At 30.3% G+C, this 21,767-nt stretch overlaps 1 protein-coding gene across 6 annotated transcripts in view; it reads left to right on the top strand.

Annotated features, from left to right (window-relative positions):
• LOC143073530 (transient receptor potential cation channel subfamily M member 3-like) overlaps positions 1 to 21,767 on the top strand; it is a 132,755-nt gene that overhangs the window by 63,684 nt on the left and 47,304 nt on the right. For 3 of the 6 annotated variants that reach the window (XM_076249161.1, XM_076249163.1, XM_076249162.1), the window contains exons 3-6: positions 8,230 to 8,309; positions 17,623 to 17,788; positions 18,763 to 18,979; positions 21,097 to 21,221. In XM_076249161.1, coding sequence (XP_076105276.1) covers positions 8,230 to 8,309; positions 17,623 to 17,788; positions 18,763 to 18,979; positions 21,097 to 21,221 — 588 coding nt within the window. Of the gene's footprint in view, positions 1 to 583; positions 912 to 4,809; positions 4,861 to 8,229; positions 8,310 to 17,622; positions 17,789 to 18,762; positions 18,980 to 21,096; positions 21,222 to 21,767 lie in introns of those variants that run through there. The other 3 variants (XM_076249160.1, XM_076249159.1, XM_076249165.1) reach the window with 2 other exon arrangements.

Raw genomic sequence — 21,767 nt, 5'->3', positions numbered from 1 at the left:
CAGTACTTTGGATGCACATCAACAGTATCATAGAGAACCTTGATTTATCATAATAATGTCAACCTGTCACACATTAAAGTCAATTTTGTTTTTTAAAATATAATTAGGTGCTTTTTAAGTCCTTGATAAACTTGCATCAATTAACACATTCAAACCTATATTACATATGTAGTTCAAACTGTATGTTTTGTGCATAACATGTAACAATTTAAACTTTATGATAAGAATATCAAACTCGTTATCATTTTGTCTGTATATAAGGCTTTTTCTTGAAAGTTTACATAGAATAAAGATGGGCTTATAGAAAAATTGATTAATTAAAAAAAAATGAACCCAGTGATTTTTTTACCTGTTAAATTGAAAAAAGATACTTAAGTTCTAGGATTCATCTATTGGCATTTTAAAGACTTATATCCCTAACGATAGCTTGCAGGCTTCAACATCTGACGGTATATACAAAGGACATTGTATTGTAACATGCATAATGATTAGTAAATTTCCATGTATGACATTTGGTGTTGTTTGATTGTCACTGTTACGATTGAGTGACAGCTCATGAAATCTTTTCAAGAAAAATGGTTTATATGGGATTCGACTGTCACAGTGTGAAGTAGATCTGTTCGTTTCTTGATAAATTTATTTATTGACAAGGCAATTAGGCCGTCCAGTGTCTCTCAATAGTTCTTACTTAGAGACCTAATGTATTGAGGATTCTAATTATCGTGGTGTTATTATTTAACACATTTTATTTAAATTTATCTGGGCCAGAGTTTTGTTTGAAGAAAAAAGACAATTGTTATTAAATGATGCTCAAAGTAGAAAGTAAATTGGCCAACCGGTCACGGACAAGTATAACATCTATTTTAGAGGATTTTGTCAATTTACGACGGAAAAAAGAGTCGGATGCAGTGGTAAATATTTTATTATATATCTTAACAATTTACTTGCCTTGATAGCCTTAATAGATTTTTAAAACTAACGAATAATAATGGTTTATGCTAGAATTGAAGAAAAATTGATTTGTTGATTTGTTGATGTTCTGAAAAGTAGTTTGATATTTTTTATTCTTGAAAGGCTGTCTTATTTTTTTTCAAATTTTTCAAAGCTTTGTAATCTCTTTATGAAGCCAAGCATTTCTCTTTCAAAGAGCATTATATAAATTCCATGTAGAGAAGAAAAGTAGGTTTTTTCTGAAAAAAGGAACTTGTTGAAAGAAATTTTTTAATCCTCTGTCTTTAAACTTGAGGGAATAATTTTATTCTTTTTGTTAACTGTATGAAAAAAAAACCGGGAAAGATATATAAAGTAGTAGAAACAATAAATTTATCAGAGTTGGCAGGAATTCTCTTGGGGTGCATTGGGATATATACATATAAAAATTCATTCAAGAAATTTGTTCAAAGATTAATTGTGTCCCTGAAGATTTTATTAAAGATGAAGGTGTTTTCTTAATTTTCTTTTTTTTTAACCCTGTAATTTTAGCTTACCAGGATCAAAATGTTTATGTGAGCTTTTGCTTTTGCCATTATTCTGTGTCAACATTGTGGGTTATCACTTTTTTAGATATATTTTCCTTTGAAACTATTGGGTTGCAGGTTAACAAATTTGAACTGAACTGAATATTCCATAGGATCAGAGGTTCCAGAAAAATCATATTTGCCAGTCATGACCAATTAAAATTACAAATTGCGAAAAGAAATTCCTAATTTCTGTAAAAATTAATTAAAAAATTTACCAAGATGGGATAATTTCAAAGCCCATTAAAGCCCAATTTTGAAAATTTACCAAGATAAGATGTTTTCATTTTTTGAACCCATAAGCCCATTTTAAGAGAGTGGTTGTCCATCTTGAATTTGAATTTTTTATTTTAGTAATAAAACTGCCACTCTGTATTGGACAGTAATTTACAGGGCCCTCCGTTACTGTTTAAAAGCCTCAGGAGATATCAGATTAATAACAGCTTATTACTTTAACCTGTGTTGACAACTGACAAGAGAATATATTAATCATGTTGAGACAATCAAATTTTTAGCAAAGACCATAATTTTAAAACTAAAAACCTTTTTATTTAATTTTCTAGAAAAAAGAAAATTATTTTTCACAAGGCATTATCTTATTTACTTTGCAATATGTATGTGTTACAGCGTCCACCTTTAGACAGTCAGAAGAAATCCCTTTTCTAAATCGTAGGTCTTCTTTACTTAATCACATAAGAACTTATGATTTATATTTCTTTTCTCAAAATCTGAAGTTGTTTGATTGATTCTTGGGGAAATTTCAATTTCAAGTCTTTAGAATTATCATTGCTCAGATGCATTCTGCAAATTACTCTTTAAAAAACTTGTACTAAATCTGGTGGGAAATTTCACATACCAGTAGTTCTTGCTGTAAAAACTGTTGATGCAGACTCATTTATGTTGTGACTTTTGGTAAAAATTTAACAGTAAGAAAAGATTTTTTTGACCAATTGTAAAGTCCTCAAAAAATATTTCCAGACCCTTGCTTTAAGTGCATTTGTAAAGTGTATGCAGAATTTGTTCCACCAACAAACATGGCTTCACTGTTGCTAAAATAGAATAGAGGGGCCATCAATGATCATATGTTTTTGTTTTATGTCTTGAAATTTATGAGAGTTAAGTATTTATTTACTGTAATTTTGTTTCAACAAAGCAGTTTCCAATAACTTTACAGATTAATTAAGCAATTTAACATTAAATAGGTCAGTGAAAATTGTTAAATATATAAAAGTCCACACTAGACTGGGAATCAAATTGTATAATAATGGCAAGAAAATTTCTAAATCAACTGTTAACTTATTTAGTTGTCAAATTGTATGATTAACATAGTGATTTCTTTGGTTTTAGGATGTGTCACAATCTAGTGATTTGTTTGGTTTTAGGATGTGTCACAATCTTGACAGTATCAATAGTTTGATGGTTCCAATCTCTGTAACAACACCATATGATGTAATACATATTGTTTCTTTCAGAATATTCAATTTATACCATCTTCCTACAAATTGAATTTGGAATACTCCAAAGCTTGTTATAATTAGTTTTACATAATGGAAAATTATCATTATTGTATCTTTGGAAGAAATCTTATCAAATATGTTTTGCTGGTGGTGTTTCCAGTTTGTTTTTTGGTTGATTTGAAATAGATTGCACCATACATTTTCCATAGAAGCATCCTTACTTGTGAAGAAATTATATAATTTTTAATTGAGACAGTCAGTCTCCACTGCTTACTAGATATGACTTTGCTGTGCACTTTACAAAAGATTTTACATGTTCTTGTTTCATGTTTACTGTCTAGCTGATGTCATAAGTTCCTGTATTTTATCACACTCCCCCTCAAAAACATAGCTGACAAGTGTTTATAACCAATGATTACATCCTACAACAAGCTTCGAATAAAAAGAACTTTTCTGTAGTTTAAAAGAGTTAAAGTTAGGGGAAGGCAAAATAGAATTTGATTTTGCCTGATACAGTTAAGAGGAGAGATTACAGTCTGGATGTTCATAGTTACAGTGTAACCTGTCTTAAATCCGATATTCATAGTTACAGTGTTACCTGTCTTAAATCCCACACCTGAGTATTGCAGCATCCTGCTTTAACCAATTCCTTATTTTGGTCCAAAATACTCCTATCCTTGCAAAAAAAAAACACAACTGAATATTCCAACTCCCTGCTTAATCTGACACCCTGCTAAAGCGGACATTTTTTCTTGTCCCAACACAGGTTTCACTGTATAATCAATATATTCAGAATGATAAAGATATGATATTTGACCATTATCTGACCATATCTACCATTGAATTTGGAGTTCTGTTTCTGATTGCAAATCTGAATTAACTATCTTTTTCAATAACAACCACTCCTTTATAGTTTAAGAAAGTATTAAAGGACACTCACCATGTCCTCTATAATACAGTTGAAAAATCAATATACTAGTGAATTCCAAATCTTAAAATTTCTGTATACTATTTTCAGCTATCTCATATGCACATTAATCTAGTCCAAGTTTTCTTTTTGTCTTGACTGATAGTCACATACAAATTTGCAATTTTTTGTATATTTAACCAAAAATATGATGCCATGAAGGGTATACAATATTTGTAGTGGAGGTAATAGCCTTGCTAACATTAAGTGTTACTTTCAGGATTTCACACCATAACATATCACAAAAGATGCATTTTTGGCTGATTTTAACCATAAGCTTGAAATAAGTATGCACATTACTTTTTTTTTTCGATCACATAAATTTTTGGTGTCATTTCACAAGGTATAAATAATTGATGTGTTTAGTATTAAGATTCAAACTTCATTTTTTTTAATAAAACAAACCCTAGAAAAATGCTATTTTAGATTGCTACTTATACGGACTTGGTCCTCTTTTACATGTAACACCTGCCTCATATTATAGTGTGTGAAATTTGACAATATCATGAATATGAAAATGTATAAGTTGCCTTTAGGCGCTAGATTTTTATCCAGTGCATGAAGTGATATTTTATGTTTTAAGAGTTTTAGTACACTACGAGAACAATCATATCTTATGAAATATTATGATCACGTCCTATCTTATATAATTTTATTACATGGTTTCTGACAGTTTCTCTTGTAATTTTCTGTAACAGTTGTCAGACCACTGACAAAAACTGTATTAATCTTTTTAGATACTCCCTTAAATAGTATTTCCTGGTAATTAGATGCACATGGGTAACTTAAATATTCAAAACAGTATCAAAATGCAAAGAAATAGTGTTGATTAAAATAAAGTTCATATATTAAGGGACCTACAACCCAATAACTTGATGTAAGAATGCACATAGAGGAGAATAACTGTGCTCAATCCAAAGTAGGTAATTATGACTGTAAAAATAGGAAGATGTGGTATAATTGCCAATCAGGCACCACAAGAGACTAAATGACTATAGGTCACCTTACGTCCTTCAACAATGAGCAAAACTCATATTGCATAGTCAGCTATAAGAGTGCCTGAAATGAAAAATGTAACAATTCAAAGTTAAAAAGTAACAGCTTAATGTATGTACAAAATAACTGATTATGCTATATTAACTTCCATTGTCAGTTAGAAAAAAAAGAAGAAACTAATATAGATTAATGATGTAGGATTATTATTGCGTTGTATTGTTGTGTAAAAAGGATTATTTCAGCCTACCAAATTGGTAGAAATTCTGACTTATATTTTAAGCTTTGATCTATTGAATTAAAATATTTCCAACAAAAAAAAGTAAGTCACTCTGACCTATATATTGGGCGTCATTGACTTCTTTTATAAATAAGTTTATTCATAAAGATATATTATGCAACCTACAATCATATATCTTCTTGGCAAGTTAATGTAACAGCCTCTTTTTAAAAGTAGGTCACCCTGTCATCATTTATCCCTCAGTTCCTAATTTATGGTAAGTTTCATGTTTGAGCTCATTCTTGAATACTTTAAAACCTTTTATTACACTCTGTTGGTGAAAAGATCATAAAAAAATATTGAGCTGAATGAGGAAACTTAGGCTGTATTTGAGGCAATGAAATGAAAAAAAAAAAGGTTGAAAGATAATTATTGTAATTTTGTATGTTGCAGACACTAACTAAGAGATTTTTATTAAAACAAATAATTTCAATCACGAAAAAACAAAGCTGAGAGGTCATCGGAATTCAAATGGTTTTGTTTCTTAATGATATTTTTTTTATGAAAGTATGTTTCTTTTTTGTTGTAATGACACAAGTAATATTATAACTGGATTATAGAGAGTTTTTTCTTATGTTTTATGACACATACAATTTATAACTGACACAGGCTTATGGAAGTTTCTAATCTGTTGTGTGACATATCATATATAACTGGCATATGAAGAGGAAATGAAAAGTAAATGTGAATAGATATTTTCCTGAAATATGACCATATATGAAAAAGGTCCATTTTTGTCCAAGTTTGTCAAAAGGATTGGTCATAAATCTGTCAAAATGACTGTAAGGCCACGGTTTTTTAATTTGTTGGTTTACGGATTTTTCGCATAAAAAAGTCGTCGGTCGGAAAAAAAAAGAAAAAAAATATCTTTCAAAACAGAAAAAATATGCAAAATAAATATATATTTCACCTTACTAACAAAATGTTTATCTTATATGCTGTTTTGTCATCATTTCTTAACATTAAGTTCGATGAAATATTATTGATCAGTGATCATGAACATCGCATGACATCGTTTAATAATTTCCTGTAAAAAAGGGGGGGTTGCACGGACAATCACGAAATTAAATCGTCATTTCACAAACAAGAAAAACAGATTCGCGTAGCTCTCAGAAAACTTGGTGAATAATGATCTTCAAGCACAAAAACTGATAAAGAAAAAAAATATAAAAACGTCGTACAAAAATAAGTTTCAACACACGTGTCGAAAAACGTAATAGACTCGTCCACTGGAAAAACGACAATATCGGGTTAATCAGTTGTCATGCAATCCGGTTTTTATCCCAATGATCGATATTTTTTGTTATCTATGAAACAAGAAAATTTCAAATGATTTGTTGATATTCAGTACTTTAATTGATGTATTCCACCTGTCCACATTTGGACAAGTCTATTTCTCTGAGATGATGCATCTTACGGACTGATGACAAATAAGGGAAACGAACTAATTTGTAATTGGTTTTAAACACAGGTTTCGTTCCGCAAAATTATTTGCGCAAAAGACATTTCAAGGTCAGTTATAATTGATTTGTCTATTTTTAGAAACGTAAATTGGAAGTTTTATTTTTCACAACAGAAAGTGTTATCAACTTTGTTAATGATTAATGCATTTCATTTCATAATAAAGGAAAATTTTAATTATTTTTCAGGGATAATGCATTTATAAGGGTCGGCGGGAATAAAAAAGCATGAAAAGTCAATTTTATTTTTATTCTGAAAATCGGCAAAATCGGGTCGGCGGATCCGTAAACCAACAAATAAAAAAACCGTGGCCTAAATCACCTGTCAGACAAAAGTTCTGACATTACTTCAGTTGACTATGCAAAGCAGTGTCTAATATAGTATTCTGGTATATTGGTATTTTAGAGATAAGACATTTCTAAATTATAAGGTTTCAGTTCTACTGTGATAAGGTTAAACTATGTGGTCAATGGTTTATAGCACATATAATTGTGGTCAAAATGTCATTGTTTCCTTAGATAATTACCTACTGCTATATATAAAGTTACATTAACCATTATTAGTTATTTAGTATGACTTACGAACAAATTGTCTGGTTTGTTATTCAATTCTGATGATTCAAGGTTGCTTATGTATCTTTCAGACAGAAAATTGAAACTCATAACTTCATGTTACTGCTTACATTCAGTTTGTATGTGTGTATGTGTTTGGAGGGGTAGAGACATTCATTTGATCTCAGATGATATCTTAAGCTTTAAAACCAGCCATAAAAGAGGCAACATATAAGGATTTTAATTGATTTAAAAAGCATCTTTCTGTGAACTCCAAAAATTGAAGAGCCCATTGTAACTTTTAGATTGCATTATGAAGACAAGTGTGCATGTATATGGCACAAGTTTCAATGATTCAGCAATCCAAAAGCAAAAATTAAGTAAGATGTAAATCCAGATTTTGATCTATTTTAAATTATTTTAATTCAATTTCGGTAAATCAGGCAGAAATAGTTGTTTAAAAATCTTTCCTTAAATTTGCTGATTTTTCATTCAAAATGAAACATGGGAATTGTTAATAAAAGTTCCCTTGGTAGAGTTATTACATATGTGGATACATTGCCATTAAATTTACTAGCTACCAGCAACCCAATAATCAAAGTTTTATAAAAGCTGAAACTTCGATAATCTCAGTGAAGTTTATCAATAATCATCTCAAAAACAAACAGATTACAACAAAGAAACATTAGAAATTAACTTGATATGGATTGAAATTTATGCTGCAAATGCTTCTGTTGTGTTTTTCTATCTCTAGGGGATTACTATATCAAATTGTCTATATGGGTTTTATCTCAAGGAAATAAACTGCATACATATAAGATTTAAAATTGACTCATCACAGAAACCATTACATGTTCTTGTAGTTGCTGTATCCACTAGAATCTCAAAGTTTGTCATTACTCAAAGGGAGCTGTATATGACTTAGCAAAAAAGCAGTTCCTTGTCAAATATATATCACATTTGTAATAACAATTGAATGAGTTTTAAACCTTTCTATTTTCAGGGCCAGAAATCATGGGTTGAAAGAACTTTTTTAAAGCGTGAATGCACCAAGTTTATTCCCAGTCCCAAAGATTCAGCAAAGTAAGTTATGAGATATGGTTTTCATGCTGTTTACCATATGTATATGTATGTAATTATATTAAGGAGCAACATATCAGTATTTAGGACTAAATCAGCAACTTAAATAAAATTGAGAATGGAAATAGGAAATATGTCAAAGAGACAACAACCCAACCAAAGAGCAGACAACAGCTGAAGGTCACCAATGGGTCTTCAAGGCAGCGTTAAAATCCTGCATGTGAAGATGGTCCTCAGCTAAATTCTATGATTACTTAAGACTCATTCTGATCAGTGATTGTATAATTTTTGACTGATATTAAAGCTGCCAAAAATGTTTAAAGAATTTTTTACCAACTACTAAAACTATGAATTAGCTCATCAAAATAATGTTACTCATAAGAAGGTTATAAAAGTCTTGGTTTAAAAATAGGCAACAAAATACACATCAGAAGGAACTGATAAAGTTGTCAGATTTTAGTTAAACTGACACTGTAGATGATAAAACATTTTCTAACAACACTCTTGGGATGATTTCTATGGATAAAATAGTTCTCAATGATAAACTTAGTAAGGACCATATGGTTAATGAGCTATACAAAAAACTTTAGGAGAAAAATGGTCATATGGGAATATATTGTAATACACCAGTTTGTGAAGAAGTGAAGAAATTGTTTTCATTGTAGATTTCAGGTTCATTTCATGGTTATCTATTGTATTTTAGTAATTTGTGTATATCTGCTCTCTAGTAGGATTTTAGATATCAAATAACAATAAAAAAGTGACTTCAGGAAAAAATAAAAACACTAAAAATTTACAGTAAAAAGCTACCAATAAAAATAACTGAACATAGGTAAAAGTTTCTAAATACATATATAAACATTGAAAAATAAAGTGAGACAAATTCAACACTTATGGCAGTGCAGGATAAGATAGATTAATGACACTCATTTTTCATGAACACAACGATCCCTGTCCAAATAACTGACATTTTTATCAGCAAGTTATCTCTCTTATTTTTTTTTTGTGAGGACATTGAATGAAGAAACTTTGTCATGACTTTAGTTTAAGTTTTAGTGCTATAGCACAATACTGCGCAATAGCAAGACATCCCTAATTGCATAGTATTGAGCAATAGCAAGAAATATCCAATTGCACAGTATTGCACAATAGCAAGAATCTTCAATTGAAAATTAATTACAAATATTTCAACTAATGTCAAACTTTTAAGATTACCACATTAAGAGCGCATTTGTTTCTAACCTAAACGATGTAAACGACTACGCGCGTAGTCGTTTAATCCATTTGTTTCTTACATTTTTTGGTCAACGTTGACATCGTTCACATAAACGATGTACGCGCAAAATAGTCGCGTAGTCGTTGATCGTTTATCGTTGAGACGTGTAAACGATAAATTTGTTTCTGCATCTATCGTTTAAATAATTACGAGCACGTGTTTTTTTCGCAAAGTCCTGGTTATTTATTTCCCGCACTTTTACCTGTTTGTTTTACAGTAAGTGAGTGTAATCTATTTTTGTCTGACAACGTGGGGTCAATAAAGTTTATTAAACGATGTATTTGTTTCTAGCAGCTTAACGTTTACTAAACGATAGTTATCGATGACAAAATTTCGGGTTAGAAACAAATGCACTCTTATTTTGTGTCAGAATCCTATATTATCAAAAATGTGATCACATTTCAAATACAGACAGTATCAGTCTTGAAAGTTGTGTCCAAACTTGCACCAACTGTTCAGGGTCGACCTCTGCGGTGGTAAAAGGCTGCGCTCGGCCAAGCATTTTATTAGGACTAAAAAAAAGACTTGCAATTCTTTTATTTGTTTTGTAATTGATAAAAACAAATGACAAGTAAATAATTAAAAAAAAACAAAACAAAACAACGATAATCTAGCAGAGAAATTTTATTACAGTGACTTGACTGATAGTGTTGCTATCCAACAATTGCAATTCATTCAAAATTTTGACCAAATTGCAATTTGTTTTATTAAACCAAATTGTTCAACTGGTCAGAAATTTGAACAAATTGTTCAGTCAAAATGTGAAAGTGCAAGGTGATAAAATAAATCATACTTACAATCCTATAAGACTTTAACTCCACTGTGTTGATGTTATTTTTAAATTAGTTTATCAATCTGTATAGTTATATATAGCTATTACCATACTAAAGGTGAACTGTTTTATTTGTAATTGCTATAAAAATGTCCAAACTAAGCTTTTATATAGTTTTTCTTTCAAAATGTATTCTATATTCATAAGAATCACACAGTATATGAATAAAAACATCATATTCAGTAAAATAATTTGTAAAATTGCAATATATTTGTAGGAAGGGGAGATAATCTTTTTTGGTTTCAAAAAGTCTTTATTCAAAAGAATAGTATTTTAGGTTATTTCCCAAAGGAAACTTATCAATAGCATATTGTTATTTCACATATAGTTTACTGAATATATGATGTATTATTTTAAATGATATATGATTCTTATAAATATAAAATCCTTTTCGAAAGAAAAACTATATAAAAACTTAGTTTGGACATTTTTATAGCAATTCAAAATAAAATAGTTGACCTTTAGTATGGTAATGGCTATAATATAACATATATGATATAATATGATTATACCAATTGCAACTCATTCAAAATTTTGACCAAATTGCAATTTGTTTTATTAATCCAAATTGTTCAGCTGGTCAAAAATTTGAACAAATTGTTCAGTCAAAATGTGAAAGTGCAAGGTGATAAAATAAAATATACTTACAATCCTATAAGCCTTTAACTCCACTGTATTGATATATTATATCATATATGTTATATTATAGCCATTACCATACTAAAGGTCAACTATTTTATTTTGAATTGCTATAAAAATGTCCAAACTAAGCTTTTATATAGTTTTTCTTTCGAAAAGGATTTTATATTTATAAGAATCATATATCATTTAAAATAATACATCATATATTCAGTAAACTATATGTGAAATAACAATATGCTATTGATAAGTTTCCTTGGGAAAATAACCTAAAATACTATTCTTTTGAATAAAGACTTTTTGAAACCAAAAAAGATTATCTCCCCTTCCTACAAATATATTGCAATTTTACAAATTATTTTACTGAATATGATGTTTTTATTCATATACTGTGTGATTCTTATGAATATAGAATACATTTTGAAAGAAAAACTATATAAAAGCTTAGTTTGGACATTTTTATAGCAATTACAAATAAAACAGTTCACCTTTAGTATGGTAATAGCTATATATACATATACAGATTGATAAACTAATTTAAAAATAACATCAACACAGTGGAGTTAAAGTCTTATAGGATTGTAAGTATGATTTATTTTATCACCTTGCACTATCACATTTTGACTGAACAATTTGTTCAAATTTCTGACCAGTTGAACAATTTGGTTTAATAAAACAAATTGCAATTTGGTCAAAATTTTGAATGAATTGCAATTGTTGGATAGCAACACTATCAGTCAAGTCACTGTAATTGAAAAAGAAAATGGAGAGAAATCAATTGTCTAGAAAGGCTATTTGTAAATACAGCTGTTAATCAGAGTGATAGTAATTCAATCTTAAAGTAGTATTTACAGTAAATTTCCTGTCTGACCCCAACAAATATGGGAAGGAATTTGCTAATTACCTGAAAATTAGGTAAAACAGAGAATTTTTCCGGTTCTTGTGGGAGGAAAATCCTGTGAAAGGCCCAATCATTTCAGAAATTGATTTCGATTTATAGTTCACATAAAAGGTTAATAGGACCATCATTTTTTCCTGTATTTATATTGTTGACGTTATTGATTATAAATATTTACCTGTGTCTCAATATATAATCCTACTTCTTCACATACAATTTGTTATTCTTGCAGTAAAATATTACAAGCAGCTATAGATATATTATTATATTAGAGTGAAAGGACAAAAACGATAACCTAAAATCATTATATATTTTTGTGGCTGCTCCATGTTTGATTTGTGGAAGAAGAAACAGATTTCAGATGTTGAGTTTTACTTGATCTTTTAATCTTATCATTCTCACTTTTCACTCTCAAACATAAAACCGTAAAACGTAAAAATAAAATTCCCTTCATTTGATTTGATTTATGATATTGAAATATGATTTCATTAAAAATAAACCTCGGCTTCTATAACTTGCGTAAATAAAATAAGCTAGAAGCAGAATAAATTTCTTGTAACCATTGTGTTATTAGCTTTTTGATTTTTCAATTAAAAGGATTTTACAAAATCAAGGAATTTTTTTAGCCTTTGATATCCGACTTTTATTGTGTCCTTGATTCTTTTCATCTCTAGTGATATTGATGGTTGGTAATTCTGAATTGGTAATATATCTATTTTCTTCTGCATGGATTTTTACATCATTTCTGCAGTTAATTAAAATATTTTATATATTAATTTCACATGATTGGAGATGACATTAATAATAAAATGCATGGTTTGTTTGAGAATGGAAATCTGTGGGACAGTAATCATAACAATTCATTATCCCCAGAATACCCTCCTTGTGTCAATTTATAAGTTCATTCCTTCTCTATTTTGGGTTCTTAATATGAAAAATCAGGATCTAAGCAACTAAACTTCATAGAAGAATTATGTTTTTGTCATTTCATAAATCTTGTGCTTCAGCATTATGAATATGTGACATTGACCTTTTTTTTACGCTTGACTGACTTTGATGAAATTTGCATTGAGGTCCAGATCTAAGTAACTGTAAATCATGGTGGGAATGATCTTTATGACTGTTGATACATCATATTCAATGATGAGGATGAACTCTGAGATTAGGTCATCTTGACCTTCATCATCTTGACCTTCATGTAACTCATGAGTGGAACTAGTTTTAAAAAACTTGAGTAAAGGTTTAGATCTAAGCAATTATAAATAAAAAAGAAATCATTTGTTCTCAATTGATTTATCATAATTAATTAAATAGAACCCCACTAAATTGAGATTACCTTGACCTCTATAAATGATTTGAATAATAAGAAAAGGAAAATAAATATGTACAATTTTTTCACCAATTCAAAAATAATGAGGTGTGGTATGATAACCAATGAGACAATCATCTACCAGAGTTCAAATGAAGTTGATGTAAGCAATATTAAGGCAACCCTACGACCTTCAGCAATGAGGGAAAACCCCATACCATATAGTCGGCTATAAAATGACCATGACATGAAAAATGTGACAGTGAAACTTTTCCATCAAGAAAGATAACAACTTAATTTATAACAAAACAATTCACCGTAACCAAATATAATGGATATTAACCAATGACCACCACTGAAGTACAGGCTCTTGACATTGGACAGGCACATGGAGAATGTGGCAGGATTAAACATGTTTGTTAGAGTCAAACCCTCCCTTAACTTGGGAGAGTGTTGTAACAATACAACATAAGAACAAAATATAAAAATCAGTAGCAACTTGCTTTACCTAAAAGATTGATACCAGGCAACTAACTTAAAAGCAAATGACATCAAGCACTGAAATAAGAGTACTTGCAGTTACTGAAAGCTTAGTTCAAAGCCAATTACAACTGTTTTGTTTGGTGCAATCAGCTGGCCATTTGTAACTTAGTAACTTAATCATACCTAGGTTCTGACGCCAGGATGATGACTCTCGCTGTGATGATTATATTGCTTAGCAAAGGCTTAACATAGTTCCTGTAATTATTTTCACTGTGGCAGGAAAAATAATTTCATTTGTAGAAATAAATAATTGCATTTCTTTGATATTACTTGTATTTTAAATATGAGTTCATGTGCAAATCCATTCTTCTTAGTTTTGAAAAAACCTCATTGTTGTGTGTTGAATATTGAGAAGGAAAAATAGCAATCAATAAACTACATATGGTAATGCTTTAAAACTAACAGAAAATAGACATTATCTTGAATGGTGTTGGTGCATTAAGTCCTGTGGGCTTCCGTCAGATACTTGATACTTTAAAAAATGGTTTTTTTCTTACAAATGCACATCGTCAGATAAGATGTAAGTGTTGAGAATCAAGATATATTACATATTCTGTCTGCAGCTATAATCTAGCTAAGTGTTAAGAATACACCACAGAAAACCATGCTGACAAATTTTATTCTATAGACTTCAGGTGATTCATAATTCTGATGTATAGCTTTTCATCTTGTTCAAAGATAGCAGCAGTTATGGACAACACTTTTTAAAATCATCAGAATAAAAATGGAAGTTTTTATTCTGAATTGATGCTAAGATTTCTCTGTTTTACTTAGTTATTAATCCATTGTGTTTGATATTTTTATTTTCAAGACAAAACATACTAAATATTTACAATGAATTTACATTCAATAAATGTCTCAATCCCCTTAGTGTAGATAATACAAGCTTACAGATAACCAAATATAACATGATATCTAGAACAATAACTTGATTTAACTCATGTATCATACTATTGATTGTGTCTAGGCATCATTTTAGGGTTATTTCCTAGAAATCAAAAGTTGATCTACATTTATACTGTAAAATGATGCTTTAACAATAGAATAGAAGAAGTACATGGGTTTTGTTAGGAATTTGAAAGGACAAGCCTATTGTGTTAATTGGTTTTAAATTAAATTTCATCATATTTATTGGAACTTTTGATATGGTATGATTGCCAATGAGACAATTCTCCACAAGAGACCAAATGACACAGTAATTAACAACTATAGGTCTCCATACCACCTACAACAATGAGCTATAAAAGGACCCCTAAATGACAAATGTAAAACAAATGCAAGTCATTTGCTTGTTTACAAACAAAAAGGGAGGTTCATGGAAGAGCCTTCTCAAACACTGTACACTTATACACATTGGACATACAAATTACCTTAATTGTCCTTATCAGAATCCAAAAGATGCAAGTTATACTTTATTGTAGCTTTAACATGTGTAGGCATTATATTGTTATTTTAGCCCTCACTATTGCTCGGGCAAAAATAATTACGATTATAATGCCTACCCATCTTAAAACTACAATAAAGTATAGCTTGCATCAACTATTTTTTAAACAACAACCACTTAAATTCAGGCTCCTGTTTACTTTTAAGAATTTAAAATCCATTCTATTAATAGTTTATTTGAGAAATGCTTTCTTGTATTACTTTATGCACTGGTATACTTTAACTCTTCTTCTCTCCTTTCAAATTGAATTAATGGTGTATTTGGGACACAGTGGAATCAGACAAAATATTGAACTCAATGCATCAGTTTTGAATTCTAATGCAACAATGTTTGTAACGTTCATTTTGATTGGATAACGTCACTTTTTTACATGGCATCAATTGACAATTGATGCTATGGGATGTACGTGCAAGCGCAGACGGCATATGACAGATTTTAATTACATGTTTTAACGTTGTTTTCTGTCAGTTTCAATAGAATGGAGATGACAATATTGTATTTTAAGCTCCGACGGCATCAATTGGGGATTTGATGGTTGCAAATACCCATTTACTGTCTCCGCTAACGCGTCACAAGTAAACTTAATTTGCGACCATCAAATCCCCAATTGATGCCGTCAGAGCTTAAAATACAATACAGTTATCTCCTGAATGTTTTGTATATTGCAAATAAAGTTGATATCATTCTGCTCAGTAAAACCATTGGAGCCTTGACTATCTCTTGAGATCTGTATTATCTGATGAGTTCACTTATCTCCTAATAATAGCTAATGAAAGGTTATTGTTCTTTTTTACCCATCCTGATAACAGTTAATTACTAAGCTAAAAGAATATGTAATGGAAATTCCTTCTTCAAGTTTTACCCATTATATGCAGATGACACTCGCACCTATAAGTGGCCAATACTTGTTTCTCACTGACTGAACTATTGAATGTGCTGAAAATTGGGATGATTTTTCTCACTAGATACATGTATAACTTTTTGGCAGAGCACTGTCCTCTGAGATAGGATAATGCCCTCATTGATATTTATATGCCCTCGAGATAGGATAATGCCCTGAATGATATTTTTATGTCCTCGTTGCACGGTGAAGGGTACATTAAGTGTTACCCTTGACTGTCCTTCTGTCTGTCCCATTTTCGTTTGAAAAGCAAGCTTAAGGGAAGGCATTCGTGTCCTAAGACACATTCTACTTCTTTTATAATAAGTAAACAAACACAAACAAATATGAAAAGGGGAAATAATAAAAATAAATTCTATGTATGTGTTTCTGAAGACACTTATTGGTAAATGATTATTGATGACTATCTTTAACCCATTTTTTCTCTATGATGTAAAATTTATAGACAAATTTAGTTTGAGAATTGAAATATTAATATCCTGATGCACTAGCACTTATGGATTTTTAGCTTGATAATTTAAATTATGCAAAATTTCTTTAATGTTGACTTAAATTATTCAAATGTGCTTCCTCGTACTAGAATTATAGAAATATCACAAGATTCATAACCAAATTGAATCAGGTTTATTTTCATTGAGTTTTCTTAAAGAAAAAACCTAGAAAAATACAATCAAGTTTGTGATAGTCTTGTGGATGTGCCTTGTTATTTATTAACTTGCTTGATTAAGGAAAAGACGATCTGAAGATTGTTGCTGTAAAAATGTTACTTTTATATCTCAGATAATTGGAATTTTTAAAGAGAGAATTAATTGTATATAAAGGAACTGAGATCAACCCAAAAAAAAGTTTATGATACAATAAACATAAACTTGGTATTACAAATCCGAGTGATGATTTACAGTAACTTGTGTTTGGTTCTATCAAGTTATGAATCTGTTATGTCTTTTCCATTTAGGGAGTAGGCCTTTTGACAGTTTTATTTGTATTGTAAAATGTCCATTAAAACAAATATTGTTTGCATCTTCAACAATTAGATAGGTGAGCAAACATCTTTGAACAGTAGCTTTGCTGCTTTGATTGGAAACTTATCATCCAAGTATAGCAGTCTTATTCAGAAAATTCACTTCAGAAATTAATTCAGAAAATCATTTTAAACCGATGACCATATATGGACATTAACACTAATTAGTTGCTGTAACTTGTTAGAACTGTGAACCATGTAATATATCTCTGGCACCCATCTGACCCTGCAAGACCCTCATGGGTAGTCAAGGTTGTTTCCCCCCATCATCATCGTCTCACTACCTTTAGCCACTACTGTGTGTAAACCAGAGGGGTGTTGGGATTGGGAATGATGTGTATATACTTTACATGTAGAAAACTGTGTATTATATTATAATACATGTACTATAAAACTGAAAAAATATATTTGGAAATAGAACTTGTTCTAAAATAAAATATTTTGATTTGCTAGGTGTTGTTGTGGAAGACTAGAGAATTGGCATGACACAGTCCCTAAACAGTTAGAGGTACCTCCCGGACCAGAAAGATGGCACCCATACGCACATACGGAATCCAAACCAACAGATGCCTATGGTACAATAGAATTTCAGGGAGCACCTCATCCCAGCAAGGCACAGGTAAGTTAAAAATAAAGAGTATGAAAAGTGGCAATATGTACAGGAAAAGACAATAGAGAAAAGAAAAAATAATTTTTAAATGTACTACATCATAAAAGAAAAAACAAAGGATATGGGGTATCCATCCATGACACAAAATCAGAACATAGAAAAACACAGGATATGGGGTATCCATCCATGACACAAAATCAGAACATAGAAAAACAAAGGATATGGGGTATCCATCCATGACACAAAAGTAGAACATAGAAAAACAAAGGATATGGGGTATCCATCCATGACACACAATCAGAACATAGAAAAACAAAGGATATGGGGTATCCATCCATGACACAAAATCAGAACATATAAAAACAAAGGATATGGGGTATCCATCCATGACACAAAATCAGAACATAGAAAAACAAAGGATATAGGGTATCCATCCATGACACAAAAGTAGAACATAGAAAAACAAAGGATATGGGGTATCCATCCATGACACACAATCAGAACATAGAAAAACAAAGGATATGGGGTATCCATCCATGACACACAATCAGATCATGGAAAAACAAAGGATATGGGGTATCCATCCATGACACAAAATCAGAACATAGAAAAACAAAGGATATGGGGTATCCATCCATGACACAAAATCAGAACATAGAAAAACAAAGGATATGGGGTATCCATCCATGACACAAAATCAGAACATAGAAAAACAAAGGATATGGGGTATCCATCCATGACACAAAAGTAGAACATAGAAAAACAAAGGATATGGGGTATCCATCCATGACACACAATCAGAACATAGAAAAACAAAGGATACGGGGTATCCATCCATGACACACAATCAGAACATATAAAAAAACAAAGGATATTGGGTATCCATCCATGACACAAAATCAGAACATAGAAAAACAAAGGATATGGGGTATCCATCCATCATGTACTAATATTATGTGTAATATATTTGTTTATCATTTTAGTATGTTAGATTGAGTAGCTTCGACAGTAAACCAGATCAAGTTTTACAGTTGTTACAGAAACACTGGGGACTAGCATTACCAAAGTTACTGATTACAGTTCATGGAGGAATATTGAACTTTGACCTCCAACCCAAGTTAAAGCGAGTATTCCGTAAAGGATTGTTGAAAGCTGCCAGAACTACAGGTGCTTGGATCATTACAGGAGGCACAAATACAGGTAGGGATTCAGTTCAATTACAGGTAGGGATCCAGTTTTTGAAGCATCAACCTCTGAGAGAAGGCCATATGTGACTTGAATTATCTAAAATTACCCTAAATTGAGGTTATGTAGACACCAAACCAACAATATAACCAAAATAGTACAAATTGGATAAAGTGAGCATTCTATCCAGTACAGTATAAAATTTCTTCATTTGATTAAGGAAGACATTCAAATTTAAAAGCATAAAACATGAAAAAAAATAGAATAGAACACTGGACATATTACACGCCTGAAAATGTGAAATCTTTATAACCACCCCCAAAAAATATTGAAATAGCCAAATCCATCTCAGGTCAACTTTGACTTACCAATTTTATTTAAGGAGGCACATATATGATCACTAACATAGGGAAAACAGATTATCATAAACATAGGGAAAATCTATGATCACAATCAAAATAAAATCTATGATCCCAAACAATGGGAATATCTATGATCCCAAACATAGAGAAAATCTGGTATCACAAACATAAAGAAAATTATATGATAACAAGCAAGAGAAAATCTATGATAACAAACAATGAGAAATCTATGATTACAAACAATGGGAATATCTATGATCCCAAATATATAGAAAATCTGAAGGCATAAAACTTTACTCAGTGCTTGGAGCACAAAATTTGTGCTCGAAACATGAAATCCAGCAATTTGATTGGTTGATTTTCCAGTCTGAGTACAAAAATCATGCTCGAAAGTTTTATGACTGTGAGGCCTGGTATCACAAATAAAAGAAAATTATATGATAACAAGCAATGAGAAAATCTATGATTACAAACATGGGAAAATCTATGATTACAAACAATGAGAAAATCTTATGATTACAAACAATGGGAAAATCTCTGATTACAAACATGGGAAAATCTATGATACTTAATATTTATTACATTTTCCAATCATAACTAGTAATCATGTTTTGTCAAAAGGCAAATATGGTGTATTTTATAAATGATTTCTTTCTGCAATCTTGTCTACATTTTAACTATCTGATCTACAAATGAACTTTGATTGTTGAAATATATAATGACACATACTACCCTTTTCATTGAGAGACTGTTTCAAAACCATAGATAACTACCTGTATAAATGATCAAACATTTCGAGACAATCCGAGGGGTTTACACAAAAATCTATGATCACAACCAAAGGATAAATGTATGGTCTCAAACAAAGGAAAAATTAGTTTTGTCTGCAAAAGTCGCTCTTGATCTACAAAAGAGGAATTTTGGGGCTACATAATCAATTTTGTTTGCCACTGTTTAAATATTTGATAACCTGAATGTTTAGCAACCAAGAACAATCAATAATTTTTGGTAATTGGATTTTAAAAATGATTTATTTTAATGAAGAAAAAAAACCCACCTAAAACAAACAAACAAGACAAAATATTGGTAGAAATAAAGACATACTCTCCAGTATTATTTTTCTCAGCAAAGTGAAATTAGGTTCATGTGGAGCATTTCTCTAAAAGAGTCATATTTAGACAGATAATTGAATACCACAGTAACACGGATGTTAATCAATTATATAATGAAAATTAATCTCCCCGATAAGATCACTTGGAAGTCTAATTATAGCCTAGATAAATCTATTTTAAATTGAATTGCGAGTTTTTTATTGTCAGTTATACAAATATCTGTCTGCTTATTGCATCATCCCAATCAATAAGTTTTGACGTTCTAATAATTTTCTTGAATTTTTGTTCTTATTTTATAAAAGTACTTTATTAGAAAAACGTGATTGATTGTACTGGCTGTCATGAAATAATTAATATGCATGTGAAGACATTCAAAGTTATGAAATAGAGAATTTTCCTTGTGAGATTTGAAAGTGTTATGTCTGATTTGATAAATAATATCCATCAAGCATATGAATTTGGAACTAAATCTCTTGAACCTATGAATTTTAACTAGGATAACTTAAGTACTATCCCAGTAAATAAAATACTTAACAATACCCTTAAAGTACTCAAATCCAATATCATTTGAAAGTTAAATATTAGATGCTAATATTCATAACATATTTGAGATAAATGTTTATGCATAAAATACTTAGATTTGTTGATTTGATTTTAGGTGTTACAAGACATGTCGGAGAAGCTATTAGTGATAGAACAACCAAAACTAAGAACAAAGTCGTAGCTATTGGACTAGCACCGTGGGGAATTGTAGAGAATAAAGAAGATTTAGTCGGCAAAGATGTAGGTTTTATTGTCAGTTTTCATATGTAGACAAATTGATGCACATTTATTTACTAAAGACATGCTAACAGAAATCATATATTAAACAAATACTATATTAGAAAGTTTTAAGCACTATTTTTATACAGACAGTCCTCGCTTTATTTATGGACTGTTTTATCATTCTGTTTGCCATAAAAAGCATAAATTTATATGCAACACAAAAAATATGTAAAATCAATATGCATGGTTTAAGTATAAACAGTTATGAATTGTTAAAATCTTAAGAAACTATTTTGAGATTAGAAAAAGTGAATCTGTATACTCTCTGTGCAAGAAAGATCACAAAATAAAAATCAGTCAAAATATGGAAAAGTAGAAACAAAAAAAAAGAGGCCTACTTGATGACTTTGAAATTAATTATTAAGTTTGAATATATTAATATTGAATTATACCACTGCAATTGTTATTATCCACAACAGATCAACAAATTGGAGTTAGCTAATGACATTAAATGGTTCCTTTTACAATTATTAAGGTAGATTAACAGTATACCACCATCTTTGA

This window comes from Mytilus galloprovincialis, chromosome 4 (assembly GCF_965363235.1).
Source record: "Mytilus galloprovincialis chromosome 4, xbMytGall1.hap1.1, whole genome shotgun sequence".
Taxonomy (NCBI): Eukaryota; Metazoa; Mollusca; class Bivalvia; order Mytilida; family Mytilidae; genus Mytilus; species Mytilus galloprovincialis.
This window is presented reverse-complemented; position numbering and strand designations above follow the sequence as displayed.